This window comes from Natrix helvetica (assembly GCF_964273705.1).
Source record: "Natrix helvetica genome assembly, chromosome: 3".
Lineage (NCBI taxonomy): Eukaryota > Metazoa > Chordata > Lepidosauria > Squamata > Natricidae > Natrix > Natrix helvetica.
Genome location: NC_138549.1, coordinates 162,384,951 through 162,409,119, shown reverse-complemented (window position 1 = coordinate 162,409,119; position 24,169 = coordinate 162,384,951). Strand labels below are relative to the sequence as shown.

General features: G+C 44.1%; 1 protein-coding gene across 1 annotated transcript in view; it reads left to right on the top strand.

The window, feature by feature from the left end:
* Positions 1–17,443, top strand: part of APCDD1L (APC down-regulated 1 like) — a 67,113-nt gene extending 49,670 nt beyond the window's left edge. Inside the window, exons 2-4 of the mRNA XM_081946540.1 lie at positions 7,584–7,758; positions 9,487–10,042; positions 16,198–17,443. Of these exons, the coding sequence (XP_081802666.1) occupies positions 7,584–7,758; positions 9,487–10,042; positions 16,198–16,962 (1,496 nt within the window). The 3' untranslated portion in view covers positions 16,963–17,443. The remainder of the gene's footprint in view (positions 1–7,583; positions 7,759–9,486; positions 10,043–16,197) is intronic.
* The last annotated feature ends 6,726 nt before the right edge of the window (positions 17,444–24,169 follow it).

The window sequence follows — 24,169 nt, the reverse complement described above, 5'->3', positions numbered from 1 at the left end:
GCAGCTGTATTTCATCAATTGTTTGGTAGATACGTTATCCTGGTTATGACATTACTTCTCATTTGTTTCTGGACCTATCTCAAGTTACTGGCTTTGTAAACCAAAGTCCTAAAAGATATCAGAATAACAGAGTTGGAAGGGACTTGGAGGTCTTCTAGTCCAACTCTGTGCTCAAGCAGGGAACTCTGTATCATTTCAGACATTATTAAAAAAAAATATTGCCACCCATTTTGGGGTTCATAAACACTCCTTCCCTATGAGACTTCCCACAAGTTCCCATATTCACTTCGATCCTTTTAATTTCTCACTCTGGAGAAGCCAATTTGGTAAAGCTTATAGACAAGGCCTTTTCAGTAGCAGCCTCTCCCAGAAGGAAATTGCTCCCAAGGCTGATGGTGTTATCATTCATTCAGCAGAAACAGGTATCTCCTAAATTTCCTAAGTAGTGAAACTAATGTTTGAAGTGAAAGTAGTGAAACTAATGTTTGAAGTGAAAGTAGTGAGTGTTATGTATATAGTTTTCCCTCTGGTCCGCTGCACTAGGGGGCGCTGTGCTAAGCGCTGATTGGCTGACTGCTCGGACAGCGGCATATATAAAGGCTGTAAGAGCAGAGCTCAGCTGTTGCCTGTTAGCGAAGCGCGTGTATTGTGAATTGCTGCGTTGGCAACCTGTTAGCAATAAATTGTTAGCATTCTGTTAAGTCCTGGCTCGCCTCCATTTGTCCACCTATGTTCTCCGCAAGATAGAACATTTGGCGACGAGGATGGGATCCTCTGGAGGAGCCCAGGCAGAGCTGTGAGTCACTAACCACGAGCTGAGTCACCAAGAGCTGAATTCCCTCAGGGGAATCACTCGACGAGAGGTCGAGTGAGTCATTGTCCTCGCAGACTACGTTGGCTGAAAATCTACAGAAAAAGTTACCTCAGAGATGGCATCCATGAATACTTTTGCCGCCTTCAACGCGGCCACAGAGACTTGGGTCTCATATATTTCGCGTTTTGAATGTTTTTTAGAAGCCAACGGCTTCACAGATTTAACTGAGCAGCGAAAAAAGGCTTGTTTTTTAAATTTGTGTAGTACTGAGATGTTTAATTTGGCTGAAACCTTAGTTGCCCCACACTCTGTCCACGACATAACCTGGGACGTGTTAATGACCAAATTAAAGAATCATTACGCCCCATCGCTTTCCCGCACTACACGAAGATTTGCCTTTTACCGTAGGGTCCAGCGAGAAGGAGAATCCATAAATGATTACGTGGCTGCGTTACGAGCCGCAGCTATACATTGTAGATTTAGAGACCTAGATGAGGTTTTAACAGATCAGATTGTGGGAGGTGTTAGGGACCTCCGCATACAACGCCATCTACTGGCCAAACCCGAACTTGATTTGCAAACAGCCCTTGATGAAGCCAGGGCTGTAGAAATGTCAAATAAGTCCACAAACGAACTCCAGAGATTCTCAAACCCTCTACCTGTTGAAAAGACTACCGAGGTTCACCATGAAGACACTCTCGAGGACGCCGGAGCTGTCGGAAACGATGAAGTACATCGTCTGCGTGGGGAGCAACAAAAAGGGCGCCAGGGTAAGGCTGCATTCCGTGCAAATTGCCCTGGGTGTGGGGGTAAGCATGATAGGGCAGACTGCCGTTTTAAGAACGTTGCCTGTCTCCGTTGCGGGAGAAGGGGCCATTTGGCAAGAGTTTGTAGGGCAGCGGCGCCTTGTGCAAGCGCGTTAGAAGGGAATTCTCCCAGCCCTAACCAAAGTTTCAAGAAGCCCTCTAATTTTAGCAGGAATGCTGGGTCTAGGAAACAAGATTCTTGTTTCACAGTCAATGATGACAGGGATGAGTCTGCTGTAGATCAGATCATCCATGCACCCAGGGGGAAAATATTCCTCAATGTCAGGATAGAGGGTAAACCATGTCAGATGGAGATAGATACTGGCTCAGCCGTGTCTATCATCTCATGGGCAGGAATCAGGAAAATTGTGCCAGGTATTTCACAGGCACGTCTATCCCCGTGCCCATTGAAGCTGAGGGACTTCCAAGGGAATTCCATTCCAGTACTAGGAAAGTTTTACTGTAAGGTATCATTTAAACAGTTTCACAAGAGGCTTCCCCTCATTGTAGTCAAGGGCCCCAGGCCAAGTTTATTAGGGTTGGAATGGTTTGAAGCTTTAGGTCTAGCCATAACTGGTATAGATCAGATTCAGACCACTCCACACCTTGATGCACTGATTAAGGAATTTCCCGAAGTTTTCGGGGAAGGTTTAGGAAAATATACTGGCACACCCATATTTTTCAATTTAGACCCCCAAGTGCCACCACGGCGGCTCAAGCCGCGCAGGGTGCCGTTCGCGTTAAAATCTAAAGTGGACGCTGAAATAGATAAGTTAATAGCTCAGGGGGTGTTAGAACCTATTGACCATGCCCGCTGGGAGACTCCCATTGTCATACCAGTGAAGCATGATGGGTCTGTGCGCATATGTGGGGACTTTAAATGCACACTTAATCGCGCATTACAGCAGAGTGCATACCCCTTACCAGTAGTGCAACATTTATTGCACTCACTGGGACAGGGAACAATATTTGCTAAACTCGATCTGGCTCAGGCATATCAGCAGTTGCCTGTGGATGAGGCAACTGCTGAAGCCCAGACTATAGTTACGCATAGAGGCGCTTTTAAGTGCCACCGATTGCAGTTTGGGGTCAGCGTAGCGCCAGGGTTATTTCAGAACCTAATGGAAAGGCTTTTGCAAGGGATACCAGGCGTCGTGCCTTATTTTGACGACGTCCTGGTATCAGCCCGTTCGCTGGCGCACCTTATGGCCCGTCTACGAACCGTACTTCAGCGTTTCCGCGGTGCTGGGTTAAAACTAAAAACTACCAAGTGCCAAATCGCGGTTCCACAAGTTGAGTTTTTAGGTTTCTTAATCGATAAGAAAGGAATCCGTCCTACGCCTGCTAAGGTGCAGACAATCAGCCAAGCCCTCTCACCAACAAACAAAGCCGAACTCCAAGCTTTCTTAGGGCTGCTCAATTTTTACAATATTTTTCTGCCTCATAAAGCGTCTATTGTGGAGCCCCTCCATCAATTGCTAGACCGTTCCGCAAAATGGTTTTGGGGAAAGAAAGAGGCCGCTGCTTTTGCTAATATCAAAAAGTTTTTAACCTCTGAGACTGTTTTGCACCAATACAGCGAATCCCTCCCGGTGACTCTGACTTGTGACGCATCACCCTACGGGGTCGGAGCGGTTTTAAGCCACCGTCTGCAGTCTGGTTTAGAAGTGCCGGTCGCATTTTTCTCCCGCACCTTGTCTTCGCCCGAACGAAACTATAGCCAGCTCGATCGTGAAGCTTTGGCTATAGTAGCTGGGATGAAGCGCTTTCATTCCTATCTGTATGGCCGTCATTTCCAAATAGTGACGGATCACAAGCCCCTGTTGGGCATCATCGCAGGGGACAAGCAAACGCCCCAGATCTTGTCTCCACGATTCACGAGATGGACGGTGTTCCTGGCAGCCTATGACTACACCCTGCTCCATCGACCCGGGAAGCACATCTCCCATGCTGACGCGTTAAGCAGATGCCCTCTACCCATTGCTGTCCAGGATCCTGCTCCTGCCTCCGACGTGCTCCTGATCGACGAAATGCAGTCGCCCATCACAGCAGCTGACGTGGCCTCACACACGCGGCGAGACAAGCTGCTCTCCAGGGTGCTGGCTTGGACTGAGCGTGGTTGGCCAGCCAAACCTCTGGGCACCGAATGGCAACCTTTTGCAACCAGACAACACGAACTCTCTACCCAGCAAGGTTGCCTCCTGTGGGGAAGCCGAGTGGTCGTTCCTGTTTCGCTCCAAGACGCGGTGCTGACTACGCTTCATGAAGGCCACCCCGGCATCGTCAGAATGAAATCACTCGGCCGCAGCTACGCTTGGTGGCCGGGCATGGACCAGGACATTGCACGGTGGGTCTCTGGCTGTGAAAAGTGCCAGGAGTCCCGACCTGCGGGTCCCAGAGCTCCCATACAAAACTGGGAGCAACCCAGAGCTCCGTGGTCCAGAATCCACATGGACTTGGCGGGCCCAGTAAAGGGCCAGGTTTTTATTGTTATTGTTGATGCTTATTCTAAGTGGGTAGAAATTGCTTTATTGTCTAGTACTACTGCCCCTGCCATTATTAAGGTTCTCAGAAGGGTTTTTGCTACCCATGGGTTACCGGATCTGGTGGTATCTGATAATGGTCCCCAATTTACTGCTGCCCTACTCAAAAAATTCTTTGACCAATTGGGAATCCGACATGCATTTGTGGCACCCTTCAATCCGGCGGCCAATGGCCTAGCGGAACGCGCTGTCAGATCTGCTAAAGAAGCGCTGGCTAGGTTCGGTCCACTCAACTGGCAGGAGGACATAGACACTTATCTCTTTTGGCAACATGCCACCCCATGTGCCACAACTAATAAAAGCCCCGCTGAGTTATTAATGGGTCGGCGCATCAGAACAACACTGGACAGGCTTCACCCTGAATATGCCCCAGCAAAACCTCTTGACTCACACTGTCAATTAAAGGGTTTCTCTGTAAACGCTACTGTATATGCCCGGAATTACACCGGCCACCCACTTTGGGTAAAGGGAATCATTAGAAGAATCACGGGTCCCTGTTCGTACTTAGTAGAACTAGAGGACGGCCGAATATGGAGACGCCATATAAATCAATTGCGAAATCGGCAAGGGGAGGCAGACACAACTGGGGAACAACCAGCCCAAAATTCCGAAAACACACAAACACCTACTTCCAGGCCTACCACCCCAGAGCCACCTCAAAATAGAGCAAGGAGACCAAGGGACCTACCTTGTCTTCCCTGTGAACTTCCAGCGGTGGCTGAATCAGTTGGGATAAGGCCCGGGCCGTTGGAAGCCGCGGCCACTAACTCTGAAGCAGACGTCACTCTGCGGAGATCAGGGCGGGTCCGTCGCCGCCCAAGGTATTTGCAAGATTACGCATGCGCCTTCTAAGTGTGAAGGAGTGTTATGTATATAGTTTTCCCTCTGGTCCGCTGCACTAGGGGGCGCTGTGCTAAGCGCTGATTGGCTGACTGCTCGGACAGCGGCATATATAAAGGCTGTAAGAGCAGAGCTCAGCTGTTGCCTGTTAGCGAAGCGCGTGTATTGTGAATTGCCGCGTTGGCAACCTGTTAGCAATAAATTGTTAGCATTCTGTTAAGTCCTGGCTCGCCTCCATTTGTCCACCTGTGTTCTCCGCAAGATAGAACAGTGAGACTAATGTTTGAAGTGAAAGTAGTGAAACTAATGTTTGAAGTGAAAGTAGTGAGACTAATGTTTGAAGTGAAAGTAGTGAAACTAATGTTTGAAGTGAAAGTAGTGAGACTAATGTTTGAAGTGAAAGTAGTGAAACTAATGTTTGAAGTGAAAGTAGTGAGACTAATGTTTGAAGTGAAAGTAGTGAAACTAATGTTTGAAGTGGGCCTAGATGGACATTGTTTTTTCAATCCTTAATTCTTTATTTTTCTTTGAACTGCGGTATATTTCTGATAATTTCACTTGCTCCTTCCAATGCCTTTTCCTTATTCTGTGACATCCTTGGAACTTCAAAAGAAAAGAGGAAGGTTTTTCTGGGGTGAGTCAAGTCAATCAGTCCCTCGCCCCAACTTTTATTTGGCATTGGGATCGACACTGCAGTCCTTTGGGCCGAGTCTCCAGTGATAATGTAGGATGGAGACCTTATAATATAGAGTCATTTCCATAATCCATTCATTAATATTTGCTGTGATGGATAAGAATAACAAATTAACAAAGTTGGTCCAGTCCAACCCCTGCTCAAGCAGGAGATCCTATACCATTCTGGACAAATGGCTGCCGACTGCCAACAGTTTGATTCTGACTGCCTCAAGGTTGACTCGGCCTTCTATCCTTCCGAGGTTGGTAAAATGAAGACCCCAATTGTTGGGGGCAATATGCTGACACTTAGAGAGGGCTGTAAAGCACTGTTAAGTGGTATATAAATCTAAGTGCTATTGCTATTTCTATGTTCCTTACTGAACACCAGAAAATTACTTCCTGTAAATAGAACATGGTAGTTGGAAATGGATGTCAGCAGACTTAATTTTGGGCCTCTTGGCTAGACCTCCAGAGATAAAATACTACTAAAAAATGAGAGATTGATTGCAGCTTTGCAGGCGGTGCTGGGTTTGTTTATATCATTTTTTCACTTTCCACTTGATAGTCCTTCAGCTAGAGTTGGTTTACATAGGAGGCTTACTAAAAATACAAATTAAATGTCACACTCAAGATCTCGTTATATCTTCAATTTCATTTTGTTTCATTTCATTTCACTTACCACTTCAATCCAAATAGATATTGGAGAGTTTACGGATAATTAGTATTGCAAAACCATGATAACAAATAATGCAGCATTTTACTTTTTTTAAAAAAAAACCCTTCTTTTATTATTTTTATAAATAACTGAAGGTGGCGAGCATACCTAACACTTCTTCCTCCTCCTATCTTCCCCACAACAACAACCTTGTGAGGTGAGTTGGGCTAAGACTGCTAAACAATTAAATCTTAGCCAAATAATACAGTCACATGGTCATATGACTTAACAGCTTTAGCTCAAAAGCAAAAATAAAATATGAAAGACAATAAAACTTTGCTTTGTTTTTAAAATAATTTTTACTCATTTTATATTAAAATATCAGGCACAGTGCAACCATCCTGGCATTATCTCCGCCATACACACTAAAATATAGAACAAATACCAGATATAATCATACCTTACTCATTATATACAATTAAACTGCCCATTTATGCTCATTTGTATTTACACATATTACAGCACATTTCAGGTCTACAAATCCTGTTTATTTCTTGTTCCAACTTCTACCTCTCTGTTCCAACCTTTGGTAAAATCTATTCCATATATCATGATATTTTGTCTCTCCTTTATTCTTTAATTCTAATGTCAATCTATCCATTTCGGCGCAAACCAATGTTTTCCTTGTTATCCCACTTTCTGAAGGTATATTCTCACTTTTCCATTGTTGGGCGTATACTATTCTCGCCGGTGTTATAATGTGCAATATTAAATATGTTGACCCTTAATAAGACCCTCTGTTATAATCCCTAATAAAATTAATTCCGCTTTAAATTCTAATCTTTGTCCAACCATTTTTTCTAACCATGTCTGAATCTGTCGCCAAAATTCCTTTGCTTTTTTGCATCTCTATCACATGTGGAAATACATGCCTGGCTCTTGAAACTTTGCATGACAGAAGGGGCCGAATCCTATTGGCACTCTGAAACTATTATGATTAAATTGTGACATTTTAAAAGTTATTCCTATTGCTACTTCAGTTCTCTAACAGACAAGCCTTAATAAACTTCATAATAGTAAAATGGACATCACAGTGACGTTTTATGCAATTGCAGAGGAAAAGTGATATCTTGGAAACCTCCTTCCTATTAACAAATGCCGACACTTCTTTTTAGGAACTGAAACACTGTTTCCTGAGAGTTCTCTATCTCTGTATGCTAAAACAAAAAAAATGTAATTTTTCTTTCAAGCTTTTGTATCTGGAAAGAAAATATGGGATGTCCCCAGAACACACATCAGCCAGCTCAGCTCAGAAACAGTACGGTGGGCGCCTCAGTGCCAATACCAATTGCGCCACCTTCAGGACGGTGTGAGAGTTTCAGCTGTTCTACCACCACGGTTAGAAGGTCATTGGATCTCAACAGGGTATGTATGAACGTTGTCTCAAAATGCAGAGGTGCAGCAGGATAACATGAGCGCTTATGTCTGTGTAACACATTCAGTTCGTTTGATTGTCAAGATGGGCTTTTGTTAAAATGTGGAAAGTATTTCTTATTTGTGTGTGTGTGTGTGTGTGTTGGTAGTAAACACGTTCCTCTCTTGCAGTAGTATCTTTTATGGCACTTTAAAAATCAATATATAGTTGTAGTAACCAGACCCTGTAGTAATCAGTGTCTTTAAAGTCCTCCAGTTGGGAAGGTAAGGAAAAAAATATAAAACTGCAAATCCATTACCTAGGACTCCAAGTTTTAACAAGTATCAGCTCAGATATATCTGCAGATAGTTGAATTACAAAAAAAAAAGTTCTAAAAGTTTCTTGGACACCTCTTGGATTCATTTCCAGATACCTTTGTGTGGACCTTCCTGTCTTCGTGCAGAATTGTTAATGCTTTTCGTGAAGAATAAGACCCAGAAGAATTTCCCTAAGTGCACAGCCCCAGTTTCCTAGTACATCAATGCTATTGATAATGTAGGGTTCTCCAAATTTTAGCTCTCAAGATGCAATGGCTTGCAAATGTCTTTGAATGCCCAGTCTGGTCTGACATCATCATCTTTATTGAAATAGGAAAATCAGAGCTCACGGATCCACCCTTTTAAAAATGATAAAATGGGATATATTTATCTCATCTTTCAATCCAGAGTCCACTTATATTTTCCTTAAGCCAGCCCTGCAGACCTGGCAGATCAGACTTTTTATAAGAAAAAAATGAGGCAATGCCAGGCTTTTGATAGCTCTGGAATTTCCCCCGTGATGAATTTCTTGTTCCAAATAGTTGGAACTTGATTTTGTTCTACAAATCTTTTGTTGTTGTTGTTTGTTTCTGTCAGGACAGGAGATTTGGAGACTATTGGGTGCATGCCCTCACGAAACAGTACCACAGAGTTGAATAATTCACAAAATGGCTGCCTTGGTAACCATGGCCATTCACAAATGCCCATTTAACAGAAGGCAAATGAGCTATCAAAGATACTTTCTCCCTTTGCAATGGACTTTTGTGAGATGAAAAAGTGTTCTTGTAAATAAATATGCGGACAGAGGCTGATGCTTTGCATAGGCCTGCTTTCTGTTAATATTTGAAATTAAAATAACCTTAAAAAAGGAAATCAGATGCAACTCTGGGAATCCATTGGCCCTGCCATGCTGTTCCTGGAAATGAAGAGATTTTGCTAAGTTCTACTCAACTCTCTAAATTTATCCTCTTAACAATTTTGACCAGCAGCTTAGCTACTGTACCATCTTCGATATCTAGGTATCTTTAGATATCTTTCATATCTAACAGGTTTACTGATACAGTGTTGGTACATGCCTACTTTTGGTAACTAACAAAATAATAGAGTTGGAAGGGACCTTAGAGGTCTTCTAGTCCAACCCCCTGCTCAAGCAGGAAACCCTCTATCATTTTAGACAAATGGTTGTCCAGTCTCTTCTTAAAAATCCCCTGTGTTGGCGCACCCACCATTTCTAGAGGTAAGTTATTCCGCTGATTAATTGTTCTAACTGTCAGGAAATTTCTCCTTAGTTCTAGGCTGCTTCTCTCCTTGATTAGTTTCCATCCATTGCTTCTTGTCCTGCCTTCAAGTGCTTTGGAAAACAGGTTGAGCCCCTCTTCATTGTAGCAACCCCTAACAGGAATTTCCTCTTCTTGTCTTCAGGTGTGAAGTACGCCCAGGCCCTGAATTCCTTACTCGGTCATACATGTTCTTTGCTAACCGCCTCTTCAAAGCCTATCAGTTTTACTACCGTGACCCTTCCTGTAGAGAGCCCACCTACTCTTTGGTCATCAAAGGGAAAATCAGGCTCCGGCAGGCATCATGGATCACCCTAGGGGCTACAGAAGCAGATTATCACCTTCATAAAGTTGGCATTGTCTTCTACAGCCAGAGGGCCATGCAGGAAACGGTTGCCCGCCTCAACCAAACGGGAGTGCGCTGCAGTGGATTTTTGCCAGCTGGACGGACTTGGGCTCCCGGTGCCCTCTACGAACTTCTGAGTGCTAAAGGGGAAGAGGACTGCACCCCTGGCCTTGGCTTTGCCATGCATGAGCTTAGCCTGGTACGAGTGGAGAAATACCACCAGCCCCTGCTCCTCCAGCACAACCAAGGGAGCAGAGAGGTTGAGGAGCTGTATCTTGGAGACATTCACACTGAATGGTCAGAGCGGCTTCAGTACCGGCCTACGGGATATCAGCGCCCACTGCAGAACGCTATGGTAAGACCTGTGCTTTCAGGGAGTGTCCATTAGTGTATCATTAACTTGGTCTTTTATTGTTGGGTCTCACCAAACGTCCATAGAAAGAATAACAGAATAACACAGTTGGAAGCGACCTTGGAGGTATAGAATAGAATAGATTAGCAGAGTTGGAAGGGACCTTGGAGGTTTTCTAGTTCAACCCCCTGCCTAGGCAGGAAACCTTACACCACTTCAGACAAATGGACATCCAACATCTTCTTAAAGACTTCCAGTGTTGGGGCATTCACAACTTTTGGAGGCAAGCTGTTCCACTGATTAATTGTTCCAACTGTCAGGAAATTTCTGCTTAGTTCTAAGTTGCTTCTCTCCTTGATTAGTTTCCACCCATTGCTTCTTGTTCTACCCTCAGCTGCTTTGGAGAATAGCTTGACTCCCTGTGGCTAGGTCTTCTAGTCTAACCCCCAGCTCAAGCAGGAAACTCTAAGCCAGGCCTGCCAAACTGGCGGCCCATGGGCCAGACACATGACATGCAGGCCAGACATGGAAAGGCAAAAAATGTCACGATACGTCACAATCCTGCAAGTAACATGATTGACACCCGTGCTCTAAACAATTTCAGACAAATGGTTGTCCGATCTCTTCTTAAAAGCCCGCAATGTTGGAGCACTCACAACTTCTGGAATCAAGTCGTTCCACTGCTTAATTCAGGGGTGTCCAAACTTGGGACCTTTAAGACTTGTGGATTTCAACTCCCAGAATTCCCCAGCCAGCCATGCTGGCTGGGGAATTCTGGGAGTTGAAGTCCACAAGTCTTAAAGTTCTCAAGTTTGGACACCCCTGGCTTAATTGTTCGGCCAGGAAATTTCTCCTTAGCTCTAGGTTGGTTGTTTCCTTGATTAATTTCCACCCATTACTTTGTGTCCTGCCTTCAGGTGCTTTGGATAATAGCTTGACCCTCTCTTCTAGAATGAGGCTAGAATAGAAGGAGCAACAAGGATAATGTAGTACACCATTATTCCTTATGAAAATGTCATTACTAGAGGAAATAAGCCTTGAATGTAATTAACAGCAGGCCTGGAAACCCAACTCTTAATGCAGCTGAAATGTGATTCCCCTTTTTTTTTGCTTTGTTTTTGCTCAGAAGCTTGCTTTCCTTCCCAGAATGTGTATTTTTATCAAAATCATAACTAATCAATTTAGAAAGATGATTGATCTTTAAGATAAGTTCGTTGCACTTCAGCAGAAAAACCCTCTTGAGCATTACCAGATGGGAATAGAAGGAAAGTGTAGGGAGAGTAGGAAGAAAAACGGATTTTCCACCTATTTAATATTGCAACAACTGGGGTGATAGAATAACACACTTGCAAACCACCCTCCTAGACAGATGATCAGACTGACAGTAAAGTAGAGTTGCTCTGGGCCAAAACCATGGTGGCATGAGTTAAGCCAGATGGTAAACAGGAATGCTTTGTAAAATTAATTTAAAACCAGTCAGAGGTGTGGTGAAATGCAGGGACTTAGTTGCAGGCCCTTAGATAATCAGCTAACAGTTCTACATTTCATATTTTCCATCTACAATATCACGGTTTGAAGAGGGTTAAATGCGGTCTATTTAAGAGATTTTTGACTGCAAACAAGGCTTTGCAAGTTTCATCAGTGCTGAAATGATATCCTAAGTTAACCCTAACCTTAGGATAGCAAAACTCCAACTAAGGCTTGGAAATACTTTAAACCAGCGGTCACCAACTGGTGGCCTGTGGACCACTGGTGCTCAGTGAGAAAATTTGGTGGTCCGCAGAAAAATCTTTGCATTTTTTATATTATACTAAATCAGGGGTACTCAAACTGCAGCCCCTGGGCCGGATATGGGTCACCCAAGCAATTACTCCCACTCGCTGACGGGATGGGGGTCCTTCAGGCACTTAGCTTGGCTGCCTATTTAGTAGCTCCAGCCCTTCCCTCCCTCCCTGCCTGGGAGTCCAGGCGCTTCAGTGAGCATTGTGCAAAACTTTGGCAGGGCAAAGGGCAGAGTTTGCAGGGGGCCGATCTAGCGCCCCGGCTGACTGCAAGACAAACATTCATTCTTGGCCATATTTGAGATTCCTAACTGCAATGGACAGCAAACCTAGGATTGCCCCAGGCGCTTCTCTCCTCTTAACAGGCAGCCAAATAAGTGCCTGAAGGACACCATCCCGTCACTAATTCATATTAGTGGTCCACGGGATTTAAAATTATGAATTTAGTGGTTCCTGAATTCTGAAAGGTTGGTGACCCCTACTCTAAACCAGGGTTTCTTGTTTTGCTCTTTGAACCCTTTTCCAAAACACCCCCAAAGAGCTTTTGTTTGTGTGGGTTATATGTATCGATATTTACCAGATTAAAAATTAAAATGGACTAATTCTTAGAATATTTATTTATTGAATCTTGTAAAAAATGTAAATGTTAAATATTAGCTATTAATATGAAGAAAACGCTTTTCACGAAAAAGCCCTGTAATCTTTCAACAAAGAAAAAATAATGAGTACATGGTTTTAAATATTTGCAAATATCTTCAATACCTGACAAATCATTTATATTTTTGGGATCCCCAGAGGATCCTTGAAACCATTCCTTCTAAAACTGCAGGCATTGAGCAGTAAAGCACATGGTGACTGTACTCTTCGTTTGCTCTGTGTGGTGCTTTATATAAACAACATTTCTAACAGGTTCATACTTCTTGTGCAAAAGATCTCAGCTTCTCTTCCTGGCACCTGTAGTTTCAGTAGCATTAAACAGCAGCTCTGGGAAAAAACATAATTTTAGGGAACCTTGCATAGTCTTAGGTGCTGTAAGACTTTTGAGGAAAACCTTGAAAAGAGCTGCTGAACAAAACAAATACAAGTAGCCCTTGACTTACGTTCATTTAGTGACTGTTTGAAGTCACAACGGCACTGAAAAAAATAGACTTGTGATGATTTTTCACACTTATGACCGTTGCAGGATCCTCATGGTGACAGGATCAAAATTGGGACGCTAGACAGATGCCATATACTTAAGATGGTTGCAGTGTCCTGGGGTCATGAGACCCCCTTTTGTGACCATTTAACATGCAAAGTCAAAGGGGAAGCCAGATTCACTTAACAGCCGTGTTACTAACTGAAGCACTGCAGTGATTCCCTTAACAGAGAAAAAAGTCATAACATTGGGCAAAACTCACTTAACCACTGTCTCACTTGGCAACATAAATGTTGGGCTCAGTTGTGGTCATAAGTCAAGGACAACCTGTATTCCAAGCACACAGATGCATGGGCTGGATTCCCCCTGGTTGCTAAGCTATCTTGTATTTCATGTAGTTGCGTTTTAAGATGTTGTGTGCACTTGGCCATTTAGGGTTGGGATTATTTATTTTTTATTTATATCCCGCATTAATTATTTTTATAAACTCAAGCTGGTGAACATATCCAGTAACCTTTCTCCTATTTCCTCCACGACAGCAACCCAATGAAGTGAGTTGGGAGTGACTGGCCCAAGATCACCCAGATGGCTTAGTGGGTTAATATAAAGCATGAATCTAGTGAAGGTCTTCTCAGTAGCAGGTTATTTCTACTGATATACAAGAGTCTAATACTCTCATTCTATCTTTTCCTCAGTGGTGGGATTCCAAATCTTTTCCTACTGGTTCTATGAGAGTGAACTTAATGTGCGCTTTGCGCATGCACACATCACTCAGAGACCGCCCTTGGTGTCACCGCTGGTGAGCTGAGCTGTTTTTTTTAGCTCAGCTGAGGTACGGCAATTTGCTCTGCCGCGCAAATCAGCTGAGCTAAAAAACAAGGAGATATTGGACAGGGAATGACGGGGGCACGAGGGCGGGGCCAACCAGAGGTTGTATTTGCCGGTTCTCTGAACTACTCAAAATTTTTCACTAGTCTTTCTCCCGAACTGGTCCAAACCGGCTGAATACCACCTCTGGTTTTCCACAAACTTTGTTGAAATAGGGTATTCCTACATCTGGAGGAAAATCCATTGCCTTCCACCATACTAGTTGTTGGCAGAAACTTCTTCAGGACTGTTATTTCTTCCATCCATCCATCCATCCATTTCCACACCAACACAGATAGACAAACAAACCCAACCCCAAATTGCTTCTATATAAAATAGCTCTTTGATTTCCTCCAAATCCGTGCCTGTTTTAACGAAAACAACAACAACAACAACAACAACCCTCTCCTATTTTGGGAAATTATCTTACATTATTAAAGAATTTCCTGCTTTAAAAGGGAACATGCATATTTCAGTAACTACTGGACTATTTAGTTATTACAGACTCTGTAGCACCAATGCTCCTTAGAGTGACAGTTGCAATAAGGTGGTTAAAAATGTTTCAATTACAGCAGACTTCAGTCAACATGTCAAATTGCCCTGGTGTTAAGTTAAGTACAGTGTTACTTAAATCTCCTTCCCATGCAAACACGGCTGGCGTCTCTCAAAATCAACCGTATAGAACAGCTCATAGCTTACAAAAACAGGTATCATTCATCATAAATCCTTTGGTGCCCATTATGATAATTAGAACAGGAGTTAACGTCTAATGCTGACCAGAAACGATTTGAACAACTACATAACATAGTTACCTATAATTCCCCAGATCAACAATGTTAGAAAAACACCCTTCACCCGTAGTGAATTAAAACAAACAAATAAATTTTTATAAGATGACTTCGAAATCAGCCTTCCCAGCTGGTGTTTTGTAGACGTGTTTCACTACAACAACTATCGTTTACCTGGATTTGGAAATACAGTAGGAGAGTTGGAATTCAGAAGACAAAAGGAAACAGGTCAATATGCAGGCATCATATTTGTCCATTAAGACCATCATCTTTAAGTGGTTGGTATTCAGAGGTTCTAATTTCTACTGTATTCAGACCCATGGCATTTTGTTATGTTTATTAGCTTAACAAATTCACGATATCAAATACACAGCATATGTCTGTGTGACGAACTTCTTCCCAAAAAGTTCAGTAAACCTTAAGCAATTTACATGTTTTGGCTTTGGAACAGTCAAGAAATGTTCTTTTGAGGGTAGTCAGAATTAAAAAAAGGTAAAGGTTCCCCTCGCACATATGTGCTAGTCATTCCCCACTCTAGGGGGCGGTGCTCATCTCCGTTTCAGAGCCGAAAAGCCAGTGCTGTCCAAAGACGTTGCCGTGGTCATGTGGCTGGCATGGCTAAACACCGAAGGCAAACGGAAAGCTATTACCTTCCCACCAAAGGTGGTTCTTATTTTTCTATTTGCATTTTTACGTGCTTTCAAACCAGTGGTGAGTTCCAGATCCTGTTCCAACCGGTACAGTTGGAAAGAGCCCGGTGTCGCCCACATGGACACGCATGGCACGCACGCGGGGTGCGCACATGCGTTGTACCTGCCAGCGACGCCTCCGTGACGCTCCAGCTGCTTGGTGGAGCACCGAAGCCTTTAAAGGACAGGTAAGAAGCTAGGGCGGACGGGTGGGCCCTCCGGAGCACCGTACCGGAATGGTACCCGGTGCTTCGGGCAGGCTCCGGTACATCTGTACCAGGTACAGCCTGCAACCCACCACTGTTTCGAACTGTTAGGTTGGCAGAAGCTGGGACAAGTAACGGGAGCTCACTCCATTACGTGGTGCTAGGGATTCGAACCACCAAACTGCCAACCTTTCTGATTGATAAACTCAGCGTCTTAGCCCTGACTAAATAAATAAATAAAATTAAAATTTAAATAAATAAATACATATATTAATACAAATTATCTGCTAGAATTAGGGAAGTGAAGAATATTTCTGGCCTGTCTGGGGAAGTTTCATTGCCTCTTGTTCAAACCAAGCTCTGTTAATATTTCATACTTTAGGGTTTTTTTTTAGCGTTCAACTCTGTTAAATGAAATCTCCCAGCATTCCTCAGCATTGACCATTGTGGAAAAGGCTGTTGTGAATTAGTTTAGTGCAGGGGTGATCAAAGCTCCATCTGTGCATCACATATAAAACACTAATAGCATTTCAATTTCACATCACCAATTCATCAACAGCTAAAAAGCCCTCCGTTGCTTCAGATTTGTCTTTAAAACAGAGGCTCATCTTTGCTTCTGAAACATCTTCTCTCCATGATAGGAAACATTAACAATGCAATTAAAATGTTGCTGTCATTTCCTTCCACAGCACCACATCCATCCTTGCCCTGCCTGTGGGGTGATATACAGAGCTGACGAACATAACCCGCCAGTATTACCAGCCAGACCTGAGCTTCCTATGCTGTTGAGCGGCCACTGGGTTAGCTCTCGCTGCGAAGTCCGCCCAGCTGTGCTTTTTCTTACCAGGTACTTCATCTTCCATGCCAACAACCGCAGCTGGGAAGGCTACTATCACCACTACTCTGACCCTCTCTGCAAGCAACCAACTTTCACCGTCTACGCCTTGGGTCATTACAATGAGGGAGCACCCTCCCGCATCGTGAGAGGAGGCACCGAGCTGGTCTTCAAGGTCACTCATGCTCGGGTGACCCCTATGGATCAGGTCACTGTGTCCATGCTGAACTCCTCTGATTTTGGGAGCTGCGGAGAGGCTGGATCTTGGCACATTGGGCAAGAGCTAGACGTGACCCACACCAATGGGTGCGCAGCCCTAGGTATTAAACTCCCCCACTCCGAGTATGAACTCTTTCGCCTCGAACGAGATGGAAAAGACAGGAGCCTGCTCTTTATTGGCGAGAGACCAACGGATGGGTCAAGTCCTAACACGCTCAATAAGCGGCCCACCTCTTACCAGTCTCCTCTTCTCCAGTGTGATGGCCCTTCGGGAACTTTGGCAAGACACAGTATGCCACACGATCCAGAAAGATTAAGTGCCCAAGTGAACCATGGAGCATCAAAGACTCCTTTATCTCTGCTGGTGTTTCTAGCTACATTGCTGGTCCACTGGGATTAAAAGCTTGCTCGTGGAGCAGCAGGAAATGCAGATAACCTTCAGGCTGTGTGTAGGCCATACCAAAAAATAAGCACACTCAGCGGTGGTTTTTTTTTTTTACAGGTTGCAAAAAAAAATATGTCTGTTTGACAGCTGAGTTTTCTACTGCCATGCTTGCTTAGGTACAGACATGTAAATTGGTTTTCTTGATTTTTGAAGTGGAAAATCGCTCACTTTTCATCATGTGACTCAATCCACACAACTGCCTGTTTCTGAAGCAGTGTTTCTCAATTTCAGAAACTTTTAAGAGGCATGGACTTCAATTCCCTTCAGGGAGAGGGGGCGGTCTATAAATCAAATAAATAAATAAATAAATAAATAAATTCCCACAATTCAATTAAGCTGGGTGGAGAATTCTGGGAGTTGAAGTCCACACATCTTCAAGTCCCTAAATTGAGAAACACTGTTCTGAAGGGCCCAAATAGATAGGAAAGGGTTTTTTTTGTTTTTTTTAAAAATTCCTTCAAAGACCTCCCATTGTTTAAACTTCTGCTGTGCGTGGAAGAAATATTACTTTCACTGATTTTTCTTCTTGACATTGCTTCGTATTGATTTCACTGATATGCAGCCACCACTTTTTACAATGCAAAAAGTTCTCCCTGTTGAAATAATGAAGGATGAGAGAAATTGAATTCTAAGTGCCATAAGAAAAAACGGTGTGATGTAATTCACACCTAAATTAAGAGCATTAGTGAGGAGGCTGTTTGCCAGGGCGGATGGTCCATCTTAGCAAGGGGTAAACGCCTTTCTTGGTAGACCCAGAGGTGGTATTCACCCAGGTATGACAAGTTCTGCAGAACCGGTAGCAGAAATTTTGAATACCGTATTTATTCGAGTATAACACGCAAAATTTTATACCCAAAAAAGAAGTCAAAGTTTGGGTGTGCGTTATAAACGAGGGCTGGGCTGGGGTGGCAGTGGCGAATTGTAAATTGTAAATTTCCGGACTGCAGCCTCGATCCCGCGCCGTGCTCAATAGTCGCAACTCAGCTGCCTGCCGCCTTTCCCCTCCTTTGACTCCCAGCCGGGGCGGCCCGCCGCCGAGTTGCAACTATTGCCGCTGCTGCTGCCGCCGTTTAAACCAAGGAATCGTCGCTTGTTCTACCTACAGAAGGTACAGCATAGAAGCGAAGCCGAAAGAGATCCTTGCGAGGCTCTGCAGGCTTCCTCGGAGTAAGGAAGGCAACAGCTCCCCTCACCCCCCAGAAAGCAGCGGGGCCCGTCGCGATGAAAAAGGCAGCCTTGATGCCGAGGAGAGCCTTGCAAGGAGGCGGAAAGGAAAAGCCCGAAAAGGCACCAAAAGAAGCGGGGGGAGCTTCGCCCGCCTGGTGGGCAGCCATCGAGGCGTTTTCAAAGGCGGCGCCTGGGAGAGATGAGGCGGTGCTCTGGCGGGCGGCGGAGGCGGCTCCGGGACGCGTCTTTCAGCCGGGCCCCGTGCGTGTGCACACCTGTTGTCAGTGTTCAGCGGCGGCAATAGTTGCAACTCGGCGGCGGGCCGCCCCAGCTGGGAGACAAAGGAGGGGAAAGGCGGCAGGCAGCTGAGTTGCGACTATTGCCGCCGCCGCTGCTGCTCCAGTCGGCAGGAGGAAGAGGGTGAGAGGCGGGTCCTGTGAACGGCAGCAGCAGCGTGTGTGTGTGTGTGTCTGTCCTGAAGTAGGTCACTTAGATTAGCCTGCTCTTCCTCTTCTCTATACAGCAATCGCCTACTCATTACAATGCCTCCTTCGAGTTTGGTCTTATTTTGTCTTGACTAGAGCAAAAGCTGGCGCGCCTCCGCCCCCTTCCCGCCCCGCCGGCGGCAATAGTCATTACTATTACAATGCTTGGTGTGAAACAAAATTTTATACCGATTTTTAATCGAAAATTAGGGGGTGCGCGTTATACACGTGTGCGCGTTATACTCGAATAAATACGGTAGTTTGGAAAACTGGCAAATAGGTTGGCTGCCTCCCAGCCGATCTTCTTCTATTGCCCTGAACAGGAGAACGGAGCTGGAAAGCAGGTTAGTGGTTGGGGAAGGAATGGGGATTTTGCAGTATCCTTCCCCTGCCATGCCCATAAAGCCATGCCCGCAGAACCGGTAGTAAAAAAAAATTCAATCCCACCACTGGGTAGACCCAGAACGTAAGGGTGATGATGTGCCATGATTGTTCTGTTGACCAATTGTAAGCAGTTTTAAATGATCTTTGGAATAAAAATTGTATGGTTTCAGTCCTCAGGGAGAACAAGCTAAAAAAGTAGACCTCTCAGCAAGATAACAATCCGTGGATGCCAACTTATTTATCTAAAAAGTTCTGTATTGTGTTGAATATGTTGCTTCCAGTAAGGCTAAGCTTAGTGCTTATGGAAGGGGAAGTGAAACCCTCATGATTAATCCTGTCAACAATGACCCACGCGCATCGTATCTGTAGAGGTTGAAAAAGGCCAAGATGGGGATCACGATCAAAGCCCTGTCCATTTTCCATGGGGGTCAGCACTGCTGGCACATACAGGTAGTCCTCGACTTACAACAGTTCACTTAGTGGCCATTCAAAGTTACAAGAAAACTGAAAAAAGTGACTGGCAACTATTTTTTTGCACACTTATGATCATTGCAGTATCCTCCATAATCAAAATTCAGATGCTTAGCAACTGACTCATATTTATGACAGTTGTAGGGTCCCAGGGGCATGTGATCACCTTTTGTACCTTTCTGATAACCAAAGTCAATGGGGAAGCCTGATTCACTTAATGGCGGCAAGGAAGGTCGTAAAATGGGGCAAAATTCACTTTACAAATGTCTTGCTTAATAACAGGAATTTTGGGCCGAATTATTGGTCGTAAGACGAGGATTACCTGTACTCCTCAGGGTTTGGGCTTCATTGAGAACCATCAGGTCTTGCTCACATCTGCTACAAAACAGCATTTTAAAAACACAATTACTAGTGGGGCAAGTGCAGGGGTCGGCAAACTTAAACACTCAGAGCCACAAAGGTCCAACCGGAAGCCCCCGTTCAATTCTTGAGCTAACTGGAAGTCTGGTTCCCCCACCATAAAGTCCTCTCCTAGTGCGGTGTCCTTTTTCCTCTGCTGACCAGAAGTCCGATTCCCCCACCAGAGTCTCCTAGCGTGGCATCCTTTTTCCTCTACCGACCGGAAGTCTGGTTTCCCCCCCCCCACACACACATAGAGTCTCCTCCTAGCGTGGCATTCTTTTTCCTCTGCTGACCAGAAGTCCGATTCCCCCACCATAGTCTCCTCCTAGCGTGGCATCCTTTTTCCTCTGCCGACCGGAAGCCTGGTTCCCCCCACCATAGAGTCTCCTCCTAGCATGGCATCCTTTTTCCTCTAGCTGTCCTAACTGAAAGCTCTATCAATTGTGGAGCCGACCGGCGACATGGAGCTGCAGAAGAGGGATGAAAGAGCCACATGTGGCTCCAGAGCTGCAGGTGGCTGACCCCTGGGCAAGTGGCACTTTCCTCAAGCATTTGGGTTGCATAAAGGATTTGGTCCCATGTTCTGCAGCAGTAATAATGTTTAAGAAAGGGGATTTATTTGGGTAAACAGAAAAGTGAATGTTCTGGAGGCTTTGTCTCCAAGTTCCTCAAATTGCTAGATTTCAGACATGATGACTACAGTGGCTATAATTCCCAGTCAGTGTGTCATAAAATGAAGGCACTGGATTCTCACACTTTGGTGAGGCTGTTTGGTGTCTTCTAGTGATTTCTCCTATCCATCCTAAAAACCTTTTTTGGCTCGTTTTAGCTTTCTCGGTTATCAACATCGACTTGATTTCTGTCAAAGATGTATCTTCTGACAAAGCAGGCAACGGTGGTTGCCACACTGCTCAAAAATTCCTTCAGACCTGTGGAAACCCAGTCTGAGTTAGCAGCTATTTCATTTTAAGCAATTAATATCTTCATTATTTTTCAGTAAAAATAGGCAAGCATTCCAAAGCTTAGGAAAGAACAAGTGATCCTATACAACCTAAATTAACTCAGGATGATGCCTGTGGGATCACACAATAAAAGGCTGCTGTAATTTTGTCTTTAGCTCTGTATATTCAAAAGCTTTTTTTTGATAAGTCTTTTGCAAACTGATATATTTTTTAATGAAAAGAACAACTATGCAATGACTGCAAATGATACAGTGTACGTAGAGGATTATGATTAATATGTAAAAAAATGTTAATGAGATTTTATAGAAACATCGGAGCCAAATTCCATTTGCCACAGACAAAATGTAATGCTTTTCTTAATGTATAATTGTTACAATAGAGTGTATTTCAGCAGATTTTTTTAAAAAAAAAACCTCAAAGGAAAGTATTTAGATGTTCTGTATATAAAAACAACTGTTCATCTTCTAGAAAATGAGTCTTTTGTTCCTGGAACTGCCCGTTCTTTCCTTTTACTGATCAGCAACAGGACAAAGTATTAAATCTTTGCAATTTCTGACACTTACTGTTTGAGACTCTTAATTTTGTGTGGGCCAGTACAAAACTCCCAAATTTAAATCATAAGAAGGGTGGCTTCCAGGGGTGAAATCTATTTATTTTTGCTACTGGTTTGCAAATGTGAGCATGCACGCAGGACTTTACACACATGCGCAGAGCGTCAAAAACGGACGTGATGACGTCTGGGTGGGTGGGTGGAGCCTGCTACCGAGCGCGCCTGCAAAGCTACGTAGAACAGCAAGGGGGGGGGGGGGAAATCCACTGTTCCACATGATTTAGATTAGCTAGAAAGCAGGAAATCTTGCTTTCTAGCTAATATAAATCGCGCATCACAGCTGATCATCGGAAATACCAGTTCACCTGATCCTGTAGCATTTTTTTTACTACCGCTTTGGGCAAACCGGTGCGAACCGGTAGCATTTCACCCCTGGTGGCTTCTCTGTAAATGATAACATTCTGCCTATGAAGCTTCTACCTTTGATCTATTAAAAGGCGTTCCAGATATCAAGTTCCAAATATGGGGGTCAGAGAGGGGGGCGGGGAAATAGGCAGTGCTTAAATTGAATGGTCTTATAATTCACAAGAAATGAACCTTTTAAAATTTGGGCTACATTTAGCTTTTGAGGAGGATCCCAGGGTTTGCATTCCAGTAAGCAGTTGGAAACAAAACAAAGCCATTTGGGAAAATAAATTATACAATGCAGCTAAAATGTTAAATATGATTGATGTATGCTACTTTGTCTTTGTTAAAATTCTCTTCGGTTACATTAAACCTTCCATTTGGTGGTAATTGGGTGGGGCGGGGGCTAATCTGAAGGCCACATGTAGCCTAGGGGAGGATCTTCCAATTGCTTTTCCACTTAATAGATCTCAGGATTTCACTAATTAAAAAAAGTTGTTGCTGGTTTTGTTTTTTGTTTTACAAATATTGTATGCTGTGAGGAGCTATTAACTGCAAATGGCTTCCAGACTGTTTCAATAATTTAAGTGCAATATAGCTGTGGCTATTTTGAGATGGATACTGGAAAAGTTAGTTTACTTTGAAGTTAGTTTACTAGAAAAAATTAAGTTACTTTGAATTTAGAATTAAAATTAAATTAAGCTTTGGAAGTTATTCTTGGGAATAACAATTGTACTTCTGATGCACCAGTAATAGGAACAAAGATTCAGAGAATTGGAATGAAAATGGAAGAAAATCAAGTGAAAATTTCAGAGAATGCCTTCACATCTCGTGCTTAACTTTGGTCTTGACTCAAAGTTGGCTAGGTTTACAGGAGACTAAGATATACCGTATTTTTTGGAGTATAAGACACACCTTTTTCCCTCAAAAAAGAAGCTGAAAATCTGGGTGCGTCTTATAGACGGAATGACAGTTGATCTTACCTGAACTGTTGTTTTAGGAGGTTTTGCAGGATTAGCCAGGATTGGGTATTGTGATGATGTCCAATTGGCCTCGAGACAGAGTTAAAATTGAAGCCACACCTCTGTGCTCCTTGCTTCTGGTTCCCCCCAATCACTCACAGCCTCCACACGACGAAATCAGCCTCCTGTAGACCTTTCCGGCCCCTTTTGCAAGCCACGTGGCTGCTGGCAGCGCCACGTGGCACACCACGCGGTCCACGCTGTCCCATGCCACTCCGGGTGTCGATATGGGCCCGCAGGGCCTTGCCGCCGCTGCAGAAGGGGTGGCCACCCCAGGAAGGCAGGGATGAAATGAGGCTCCATAGTAGCCTCTGCCCCAGCCCATGCAGCCCGCAGGAAATTGAGGCCCCAAAATGGCCGCTGTAATGGCGTCCTGCCTCTATAGCCCCAAGAAGCAACTTTTAAAGCCCTTACTGGCGGCCGGGAGCGAGCCACACCAAGGGGAAGCTTCCAGGAATCAGATGGAGGCAAGGGGAAGAAGGCAGGGAGGAGGAAATTGCAGGATGGCACTGGATTGTTTTTGGAAGAATCAGGAACCAAAAGCAACTCGTCTTTCTTCGGCCAGACAGAATTGAAACTGGGAACCAGAAGCAAGGAGCACAGAGGCGTGGCTTCAATTTTAACTCTGTCTCGAGGCCATTTTTTGCTCATTTTGGGGGGACCCCACCCCCAGGAACACTCTACAAGCCTCCTAAAGGGTATTCATGCCCTCCTTTTTGAAAAAAAATCCTGACCCATTTTTGTGAAAAACAGGCCGTTTTGGGGAGGTCTGCAGAGTGCAAAACTTTTTTTTTTATTTGCCTCTTCAAAATCTTGGTGCGTCTTATACTCCAAAAAATATGGAAGATAATTCAAAAACCACAATCCAGTGGTATGTTGGTACTCAACATTAATTGGTTCCAGGAGGTGCAATAAAAAAAACCATGAGCACCAAACAAATTATTTCCATAAGGAATAATGTAGGTCTCGACTTACAACAGTTTGTTTAGTGACTGTTCCACATTACAATGGTACTACAAAATATGATTTATGACCATTTTTCACAGTTACGACCTTTGCAGCATCTCCATGATCATGTGGCCAAAATTCAAATCCTTGGCAACTGGTTCATATTTATGACCATTGATGGGTCCCAAGGTCATGTGATCACCTTTTGGGAAGCCAGGTTCACTTAACAACCGGGTATTAACTTATCTATTGTACTTAACAACTGTGGCAACAAAAGGAGTAAAATAGAGCAAAACTCACTTAACAGCAGACATTTTGGGTTCAATTGTGGTCATAAGGACTACCTGTAATGATTCACAAGACAGC